Raw genomic sequence first — 11,016 nt, 5'->3', positions numbered from 1 at the left:
AAATAAAAAAGTTATGGCTCTGTGAAGGAGGGGAGTGAAAAACGAAAATGGAAAAACGAAAAATCCCAAGGTCATGAAGGGGTTAATGTCCAGTCACTCCTTATCAGGTGCCAAAATCATTATATTATATTCTGACTTTAGGTCTATGGGGTGGTACCCTTCGTTTGGGCATTCTTGCTTTTTGAAATGTTTTTATAATGCTTGGATTTTTCTGTATACGGTAATAAAAATTTGTATTTTTGTATTTAACTATTGCTCTGGTGATCTCCGTTATAGCATGTCTTTTCTATGTTTATGTGTGTGTGATAATCAGTGACTAAGGAAGCAAGTGTACTCCGCAAAACTTAATTCGGTGTTCTACCTGGCACAGGCAAGTTGGGGGGACCTACAGTGAGTTAAGAGAGGAACATCCCTAGTGCTGGACAGGCCTGAGAGCTGCAGTCAGTGAGATGGTGTCAGCGGGTCTGGAAGAAGATAGTGGGAGGCCTGACTGCAGTTCCACAGCGAAACAAGTTGACCAGGGTGGCAATACACTAGTAATATGGAAGTCCTCTGGTTAAACTGTGAACTATGAGCAACTTTGATCACAAGTATTGGAACGCCGACAGTAACCCTCACGAACATGCCTCTGATCGGTGCAGAAGTGAACAACAAGTGTAATTCCTGTTATCCTTTGTATGCCGGTTGTTTGACTCGTAAAATGGACTTTGTTTTTAACAAACTGTCTTGTTTCTTTGTCAATGGATCGGAGAGGTCCGGAGCCACACAGACTGGCAGGGAAGAACCTGAAGGTATCTACAGTAACAGCATCACACACACCCTAGGACATTTCTGTAATGTGCTGGGGTGACGGACTAACGGCACTCGCCTATGGCTACCGCCCCAGGGCACGTTTACCCTTCATGTAAAGAATGACTTGGCATCATGCTCCAAATGAAAGATGTTGGTCTTTATTTACTAACTACACAGCAAACAATCACTCCAGCTTTATATATTGTTTTATTCAGTTTCTGTGCAGTTACAGATCAATAGAAAATTCATGTTTGTATACTCTGTATGAATTTGAAATGTGACAACATTTTGAGAGAAGTGTTGGTGTTTTTAGCTAATTTCTTCTAATTTCTTCTTATCATCCACATACATAGGTGGGATATTTGATGATTCAGATTCATACTTTTCATTCTAAGTCGGGCTGCTAGATCCACATCCCTGCTGTAATAAGAAAAAAGAGGATGTTTACTTTTACCATTACAATAACTTATTACCCGAGAATAGAAACAATGTGCCTCCAGTCCATACTATGAGCCATTGGGGCTCATTGCATCTTTTATGGTGTCTCTTATAATGAAACATGACATGTTTTGTTGGATCAATAAGGAATCCAAGGGAAAAAAAAGTGATTGTTTCATTATGGTGCATAATAGCGAACGCCTCTATAATTTATAAAAAAAAAAATACCACTGCTTCCCAAAATATCACCCCAAATTTTACTGATTTACTATACAGCACATAGGCAAATATACAGTAGCTGTTATGAACTTGTTTGCATGTTTTATTCCTCGTATGGACTAAGGTGGACACAACCAGTGTTTTGGAATTATTACATTTGTTCATAAATTTGATACAGCTATAGTGAACCATAACCTTTAAAACTTTTTTCCCCAAATACACTATAGGGGACACAAATCCAGCTTGAAATTAGCAAATGTCTTTTCACTTTTCTGATGAATTTCATTTGATGAATTGGCTACTGTCTTGTCTATGGTGATATAACATTCATATATAATGAATGACGATCCCTACCTGTTCGGGTCCGTGTCCATGTCCGGGTCCGTGTCCATGTCCATGTCCGGGTCCGTGTCCGTGTCCATGTCCATGGTGGGAAGGGCAGCCCGGAGGACCATGTCCATGATGTTCTTGCTGGCCATGGGGTCCATGCGGCCCTGGTGGAATGCCACATCCACCAGGAAAACCACCTGTAGGAGGGGGGGGAGCAGACCCAGGATATCCTGGCTTGAAGCCAGGGCCTGTAGGACACTCGCCTGGATAAGTTCCTTGTTGAGGAGGACAACCTGGTGCCGACTGAGGATGACATCCTGGTGCCGACTGAGGATGACATCCTGGTGGCGGGTGTCCCGGCTGTCCACAGGGTCCTCCTAACATACAAAATGGAATTGTAAGAAGGTGATTAAAATCATTGTACATCAATATCAAAGACAATGTCTATGAGAAAGAGTTGAAACGTAAATGGAGATTTTTGGCATATACAGATGAAGATAGCATGATAGCATAGTAACTTAAAGTAGAGTTGAAAACAAAACTTTGCATGATCCTGGTCCAACAACCACAGGACTAGAGCCTGCAAACCTCCTCCTACCTTCTGACCACCCCAGCACCCCTTTTGGTTAGTAGGCCTGACAACAACATGCATGCCTCTCACTAAGCCAACTAATCAGATGAGGCACCAGAGATGCCAAAAGAAAGGAGTATAATTACAAGGCTTTGGTCCAACAGTCATGAAATACTGATGTGGCCACAAAACCAGGGTAATGCAAATTTTATTCCTCAACTTTAGTTTAGAGTTTTACAACGTTTAAATATTTTTCTTAAAGCTGCATTTGCTGCAAAATAAATTATTTTCATGTATTCTTTCACCTAGTTATCCAGTGCTGAAATTCATGAAGTGCTCCTGTTCTTTATGTGGTTACTGCAGCCAATCAGTGGTGTCAATGGTCATGTACCAAACTAATAGCCTTAACATTCACATTCTGCACTATTGGCATCATGGCTCCACATGTTGAGTAGTGATGCTAATGATCGACTGCAATGGTTTCATGCCAGTTACTTGTAAAAAAAAAAAAAAGACTGGGAGCACCTCTTTTCCAGATTACGGATGTAGAAAAGAGGTGAGTGTTGTTTGCTTTACTTTATTTTATCCAGGAGGTGAAAGAAGAAGATTTTTCTGATAAGAAACTTTGTAATACAGTATATCTTATCTCCACTTGTACTACTGAATTAGTCTTTAAAATAGTTTTTGTTATATTACCTTGGTTTGGGTGCGACATTGTGTTTCTGTAAAGAAAAAAAATAAAATTAAAATATATTAACCTGTTACAGTTACAATGGCAGTGCAAACTACTAATGAAAATGTTGCATATTCACATTGTAATATATTAGTATTATTATTTATTTTTAAAGCACCATTGCTTCCATAGTGCTGTACATGTGAAGAGGGTTTATAAACAAAATACATACCGCTATAAGAGGTACAGTGAACAAACTAAAAGTGACAGATCGGTACATAGGGGGAGAGGACCCTGTCCTCATGGGCTTATAATCTACAGGGTAATGGGGAAGGACACATTATTTAGTTTTACAATCTTTTACACTATATTACAATATAGTACAAAAATATGTATCGCCTTATAATATGTTTATATTGTGGTAAAGGATATACAGTTCAGACCAAAAGTTTGGACACACCTTCTCATTTAAAGATTTTTCTGTATTTTCATGACTATGAAAATTGTAAATTCACACTGAAGGCATAAAAACTATGAATTAACACATGAGGAATTATATACTTAACAAAAAAGTGTGAAACAACTGAAAATATGTCTTATATTCTAGGTTCTTCAAAGTAGCCACCTTTTGCTTTGATGACTGCTTTGCACACTCTTGGCATTCTCTTGATGAGCTTCAAGAGGTAGTCACCAGGAATGGTCTTCCATCATAATTGAAGGAGTTCCCAGAGATGCTTGGCACTTGTTGGCCCTTTTGCCTTCACTCTGCGGTCCAGCTCACCCCAAACCATCTTGATTGGGTTCATCTCTGGTGACTGTGGAGGCCAGGTCATCTGGCGTAGCACCCCATTACTCTCTTTCTTGGTCAAATAGCCCTTACACAGCCTGGAGGTGTGTTTGGGGTCATTGTCCTGTTGAAAAAGAAATGATGGTCCAACTAAAGGCAAACCGGATGGAATAGCATGCCGCTGCAAGATGCTGTGGTAGCCATGCTGGTTCAGTATGCCTTCAATTTTGAATAAATCCCCAACAGTGTCACCAGCAAAGCACCCCCACACCATCACACCTCCTCCTCCTCCATGCTTCACGGTGGGAACCAGGCATGTAGAGTCCATCTGTTCACCTTTTCTGCGTCGCACAAAGACACGGTGGTTGGAACCAAAGATCTCAAATTTGGACTCATCAGGCCAAAGCACAGATTTCCACTGGTCTAATGTCCATTCCTTGTGTTCTTTAGCCCAAACAAGTCTCTTCTGCTTGTTGCCTGTCCTTAGCAGTGGTTTCCTAGCAGCTATTTTACCATGAAGGCCTGCTGCACAAAGTCTCCTCTTAACAGTTGTTGCAGAGATGTGTCTGCTGCTAGAACTCTGTGTGGCATTGACCTGGTCTCTAATCTGAGCTGCTGTTAACCTGCAATTTCTGAGGCTGGTGACTCGGATAAACTTATCCTCAGAAGCAGAGGTGACTCTTGGTCTTCCTTTCCTGGGGCGGTCCTCATGTGAGTCAGTTTCTTTGTAGCGCATGATGGTTTTTGCAACTGCACTTGGGGACACTTTCAAAGTTTCCCAATTTCTCGGACTGACTAACTTTCATTTCTTAAAGTAATGATGGCCACTCGTTTTTCTTTACTTGCTTTTTCTCTTGCCATAATACAAATTCTAACAGTCTATTCAGTAGGACTATCAGCTGTGTATCCACCAGACTTCTGCACAACACAACTGATGGTCCCAACCCCATTTATAAGGAAAGAAATCCCACTTATTAAACCTGACAGGGCACACCTGTGAAGTGAAAACCATTCCCGGTGACTACCTCTTAAAGCTCATCAAGAGAATGCCAAGAGTGTGCAAAGTAGTCGCAAAAGGTGGCTACTTTGAAGAACCTAGAATATAAGACATATTTTCAGTTGTTTCACACTTTTTTTTATTATAATATGATATAAGTATATAATTCCACATGTGCTAATTCATAGTTTTGATGCCTTCAGTGTGAATTTACAATTTTCATAGTCATGAAAATACAGAAAAATCTTTAAATGAGAAGGTGTGTCTAAACTTTTGGTCTGTACTGTATATCATATCTGTAAGATGCACAAAACACAATACTTCCTCATCTCATTCACATAACTGTCTTTAGGACCTTTTTTCAGGCTAGGTTCACATTATATTTTTGCCACAGGTCAGTGGATCTTCCATCTAAAGCTCTGAAAAATGTGATTGTGGTAAAATCATTGACGGGGCCATTTACTTTATTGAAGCAGATGCAATCAGTTTGCGCTCTGGTGCTCTATCTGACTTTTCGGCAGCACCATCTATTTAAAGGGAGCCTGTCAGCAGGATTGAGCACAGTAACCTACAGACAGTGTCAGGTCGGCACCGTTATACTGATTACAATGATACCTGGGTTGATGAAATCCATCTTGTGGTTGTTATTTAATCTTTATTTTCAGTTCAGTTAAATACCCCTATAGATAGAAAAGGGAATACTATCTTGCCTCAGAGAAAATCCCCAAAGGATAGACAGCCCTCCACAAATATTGACTGTGAGAGGAGAGGAAAAGACACGCAGACTGAAAACAGGATTTAGCACAGGAGGCCACTCTAGCTAAATAGAAAGGATAGGACAGAATACTATGCGGTCAGTATTAAAACACTAGAAAATATCCACAGCAGGGAATACAAAAACTCCACATCTAACTAAAGATATGGAGGGTATATCTGCATCTCCAGAGATTCCAGCTTAGCTGAATAAATCCTTACACAGACCAAGCTGGACAAGAAAAAACATTGAAAAGCACTGAACTGTAAGGCCCACAGCATGTGGACTGCAAAAACAAAAGCCAGAACTTATCTTTGCTGATTTGGGCAGTAGAGCAGGAGAAACCAGACAGAGAGGTGAATCCTCCAACTACAATGGACAACTGGCAAGGATAGATAGATCCAGCAAACCTAAATACCCAGCAAACTATCAATAAGCAGGAACACCTGAGCAGAATTACAATCCAGGGACAACTGCATTACCAGCAGCAACCACCGGAGGGAACCCAAGAGCAGAATTCACAACAGCTAGGGTTGGCGGAATGCATCAAATATATATATATGAGACAGTTGATGCGTTCGCAACCTGGAGTCCACCGTGCAGGAGAGAAACCTGCTGCTAGTAATAGGCGGTACTTTATGGCGGTATTAGCGAACTCTGTTACTTCACAGATTCACTAGAATAACAAGATGCTGTGCCCTGTTAACCTCACAGAGGAACACAGCTACCAAACAGACAAAAACTATGGTCAAGCAGTTAGAATAGCAGACAAACAACTCCTCACCGGAGGTGCCGGTATTCTAGGGGCTTATTTCAGCCAAGGCCCTGAATCCAAACATACAAACTCCTCACCGGAGGTGACAGTATTCTAGGGGTTTATTTCAGCCAAACCCTGACCACATACAAGCATGACCACACTGGTGCTGAGCTCTTTAACATTGGTTTGATACTAGCGCATGGCTGTGCAGCCATGCGAACCTTTTATAGTTTTAGCACTCAAGGATCTTCCTAGTGGTCCAACAGGAACCGCTTCAGGACCTGCGCATGTGACCCCTGACCTCCAATGGGAGGTTGTCCCGTGGGCATGCCCAGTATGGGAAAAGCAGGACTTAGTCCCAGAAAGATCTGCTCGCTGCTGATCGGCGCTGGCTACAAAGGCAGAGCCTGGAAAAACAGTAGTAACCAGTCGCCCAGTGTCAGCCTGAGTCAGATGCTGGGACCGATGTCTCCACTGAGCAGGCTCCACTGTGGCTGGAGAAGAATGGGAGACTGCAGAGGAGATGGTTCGAGATTCCCCCTGTGCAGAGGCGGGAACTCAACACCTAACATTCTGGGCCAAGAAATATCTTAAGACTGACTTTTCAAAGGTTATTCTTGAGAATATGGATTTTTGTCAAATTCAATTCCGATCAAATTAGTTCACCAAGTCTACTGCTAAAGCAACAGGTCTGAGAATAGTAGGCATAATACAGACCCCCAAAAAAGTTTTCAGCTTCATAATGTTCCCCAAATCAGTCAAGGAGAATGGTCTCCTAGTTATGTGCTCATAGCATAATTATGCTTTTATTACATTAAAAATATAGTACAATCAATGGTGTGATACTGGTAAGTGAACATTCCTCAAATAAATGTCATATTTAAAGGGGTTCTCCACTACTGGGCAACCCTAATTTAAAAGCTGTAGTACCCCATATAAAATAAAAAGATAATAATAATTAAAAAAAAAAACATACCCACCTCCAGGGAATCATGTGACACTTATTTCATGTTTTGTTTTTTTGTTTTAAATAGAGCATTGTAATATGTAAAAAAAAAAGTTGTCCAATACTGGACAATCCCTTTAAATATACATTATATGCCGTATATTATTATATATTAGAGATTAAATAAATATTGAGAAATCACTTGTAACATACATTTATCCTTACTCACTGCTCTTCAAATAACAGATCCCCGCCTGAAGCAGTGGGTGTGTAAGAGATTATTTTCCACTCCATGACAGATTGTGACAATAGCTGCCCTCCGGCTCCTGTTCTCACTTAGACATGCTATGCTGTAACTTATGATTTGCAGCTAAGGGACACGTATTTTCACAGAAACGCTTGTTAACATTGGCTATATAAGACATTAAGAAAACATTAATAGAATTTATTAGTATTAATATTTGGCAAGTAAGTGGAAAGTGATGTGATATTGCCAGCTGATGTTATCCCTTTATCTATTGTGTGCACTAGGTGGCTGATCATACCTTCCTTTCTTACTTTTGAGTCTCTACATTTGAGGATCCCCGGGCAAACCGGTTTCTCTGTCTAACTCACACCCTTGGAATGTAATATATTGGTATACCACCCCCCATCCCCTCTAGCACAAGGACTTCATGCTTCATTCCTTTAGCATGAGATGTAAGGAATCCCCCCCGGCTCTAGAATGTCAATGGACAGGTGGAGAACAGGGATGGGCTTCACATACCATGTTATCAGTAATGGTTTCACAGATCACGCGCAAAGACGGGGCATATACATTTCTAACAAAAACCAGAACTTCTGTAAATGCTGGTTGGTCACAGACATCAGATTTGGCTGAGAACTGCTTTCAGTGGAAGCGAAGATGAAATAGGATGGATTTTCCTAAACAAAGATGTCTATTTAGCTGAAAGAGCAATTTATGGGCAGTGCACAAGACATTGTTGACACTGCACAGTGGCACATCGGGTTCAATCAGGTGTATTACAGTCCATTAGACACTGTCTACCACTGTAATTTTCCTCTAACAGCATTGTGTGCTCATAACGTGGCATAGATTTGAGCTTTTCCAACCACATAAAAAATCTAAGGATGACCAAGTGTAAAATATGAAGTTCAGGTGTTGTATTTGTTACATTGACATGGAAGATAGGTATCACGATGGAGAAAATGAACTCTTAATACATGAAGAGAACCTGTCACAAGGTCTAAAGTGTCCAATTTTTGATTGTGTTTTTTCCCTCTGCTCCCCTGAGTATTCTGTTTTTTTATTTTTTTAAATCCGCCATACTGTCCCAGAGATACGAGTCTTTCATTCAGTGCTAGTTTTTACAGTCTTTACAAGGAAGAGTGGCTGACAGGATCCTCTGGGGCGTGTCTTTATGCTGCTCTCCATAATTATCTCTCGAGCCACACCCCTATGCTAATAACGATAAAAATGATCACTGAATAAAAAGGTCCATATCTCTGGAACCGTATGGCGGATTTTAAAAAGAGAAAGACTGGGTTACTCACGGGAGCAGAGAGAATCTAATATGTGCAATAACTGGACAACTTTTGACCTGGTGACAGGTCCACTTTAAAACAAAAAACTTGATAAATTCATATGGTTAGGTATTGAGGATAAATTTCAACATCAGAATAATTTTCTGCAATGTGATATCTTTGTCATGATAAGAAAAGCTACATCACTACACAATGAGACCATAGAGTGATATGGGGGTCGTATTAGGTATCTGTAAAATTGCCACATGCAGAAGGTCTTTTTGGAGGATCAGACAGTAAATATTCAGCAGACAGTTATTCTACGTCTCCAACTACTTAGATGATGCATATTGGTAAATTATTTCTGCAATTATTTTAAACAATTGCATATGTCCGGTCTATTTTATATAATTCTCTTGAGCACGATTTCATTTCTAATGAAGATTGCAAATTGCCGAAGGCAAATTATAAGCCTAAAAATATTAGTCATGACTCATAAGCTTTTGTGATGTCATATAAACTTCAGACTTTTAGCATTTAGAAGTTTGGGAACAGGACAGTTGATATATGCTGCCAGAACCATGAGCAGTATCTATCAGACTCTGGATGCATGATTACAGCCATGTATGCTGCTGCATTTCAGAAAAAAACATATGTTAAAAGCCAGCTGGGGATCAAACCGCATGGGATACTTGCTGGACGGGTGGGTCCCCGGCAGTTTCTCTCCACTCGCTCCCTCTGAGTGACAGGTCTCTTCCTGCATGCGTGTATAGGGAGATACCTGTCAGTCGTTGGCAGCGGGTGAGGAGAGTCAATCATGCATAGCTATGATATAGGGTGATCACACAAATAATTATAAGGAAAACACAACATAATTGAGCAAAATACTCTACAGACATTCACTCTCCGCATTCAAATATTTTCCCTTCTCCAGAAAGTTAGAATTCGGTCTGCTTTTTGCATACCATAAAAAATGTATGTTACTGATAAAGTCTACATCAGTCGCTCACATCCAACAGCCGGCAAACATACAGTACGTACCACTGACCGGAGTCGAGAGACTATGTTTCCTATAGAGAAAACCTGCCGCTTTTATAATACTGATGGAATATGAGGTGGGTGGGGGAGAGACAGAACAGGTTTTTCTGAGTTCTGGGATCGAGTGACAAGACACTCCTTGTCACGGCATCTAATACAAAAAGAAGTATATCCACATAGGACAGCATTTATAAATCACAAGAAAACCAGAAATATTAATAGTGAATATTTTGCAACTATTATATACAAATGCATCTCACAAAATTAGACCATCATCAAAAAGTTAATTTATTTCAGTTCTTCAAGACAAAAAGTGAAACTCATCTATTATATAGTAATTACAAACAGAGTGATCTATTTCAAGTGTTTATTTCTGTTTAATGTTGATTATTATGGCTTACAGCCAATGAAAACCCAAAAGTCATTATCTGAGTAAATTAGAATAATTAACAAAAAACACCTGCAAAGGCTTCCTAAGCGTTTGAAAAGGTCGCTTAGTCTGTTTCAATAAGCTCCACAATCATGGGGAAGACTGCTGACTTCACAGATGTCCAGAAGGCAGTCACTGACACACTCCACAAGAAAAGTAAGTCACAAAAGGTCATCACTAAAGAAGCTGGCTGTTCACAGAGAGCTACAGTATATCCAAGCATATTAATGGAAAGTTGAGTGGAAGGAAAAAGTGTAGTAGAAAAAGGTGCACAAGCAACCGGGATAACTTGATGCTTGGTGAGCCTTGAAAGGATCATTAAGAAAAGGCCATTCAAAAATTTTGAGGAGATTCACACGGAGTGGACTACCTCTGGAGTCACTGCTTCAAGAGCCACCACACACAGACGTATGCAGGACCTGGGCTACAAGTGTTGCATTCCTTGTGCCAAGGAGAAAAAGAACTGGACTGTTGCTCAGTGTTGTTTTCAGATGAAAGTAAATTTTTTCATTTGGAAATCAAGATCCCAGCGTCTGGAGGAAGAGTTTAGAGGCCACAATCCAAGCTGTTTGACGTCTAGTGTGAAGTTTCCACAATCAGTGATGGTTTGGGGAGTCATGTCATCTGATAGTGTAGGTCCACTGTGTGTAATCAAGAACAAAATCAGCACAGCCATCTACCAGGACATTTTAGAGCACTTCATGCTTCCCTCTGCCGACAAACTTTCTGGAGATGGAATTTTCATTCTCCAGCAGGACTT

General features: G+C 40.4%; 1 protein-coding gene across 1 annotated transcript; it reads right to left on the bottom strand.

The window, feature by feature from the left end:
• Positions 1 to 928: 928 nt before the first annotated feature.
• On the bottom strand, positions 929 to 9,566 carry LOC143784308 (uncharacterized). Its single transcript, XM_077272438.1, has 4 exons — positions 9,485 to 9,566; positions 3,047 to 3,072; positions 1,804 to 2,156; positions 929 to 1,212 (listed from the first exon to the last, which is right to left on the bottom strand). The coding sequence occupies exons 1-4, from the start codon at positions 9,549 to 9,551 to the stop codon at positions 1,116 to 1,118; spliced, it is 543 nt and encodes a 180-aa protein (XP_077128553.1). The 5' UTR covers positions 9,552 to 9,566; the 3' UTR covers positions 929 to 1,115.
• Between the last annotated feature and the right edge of the window lie 1,450 nt (positions 9,567 to 11,016).

This window comes from Ranitomeya variabilis, chromosome 7, assembly GCF_051348905.1.
Source record: "Ranitomeya variabilis isolate aRanVar5 chromosome 7, aRanVar5.hap1, whole genome shotgun sequence".
NCBI classification, from domain to species: domain Eukaryota; kingdom Metazoa; phylum Chordata; class Amphibia; order Anura; family Dendrobatidae; genus Ranitomeya; species Ranitomeya variabilis.
The sequence above is the reverse complement of the archived record's forward strand: the minus strand, read 5'-3'. Positions and strand labels throughout refer to the sequence as shown.

Coding starts and splice junctions, on each gene's coding strand:
- LOC143784308 (XM_077272438.1), bottom strand. CDS start 9,551: ATGCAGGAAGAGACCTGTCACTCAGAGGGAGCGAGTGGAGAGAAACTG. Junction 2,157..3,046: donor AATGTCGCACCCAAACCAAG/GTAATATAACAA, acceptor TTTGTATGTTAG/GAGGACCCTGTGGACAGCCG. Junction 1,213..1,803: donor ATGGACACGGACCCGAACAG/GTAGGGATCGTC, acceptor TTCTTATTACAG/CAGGGATGTGGATCTAGCAG.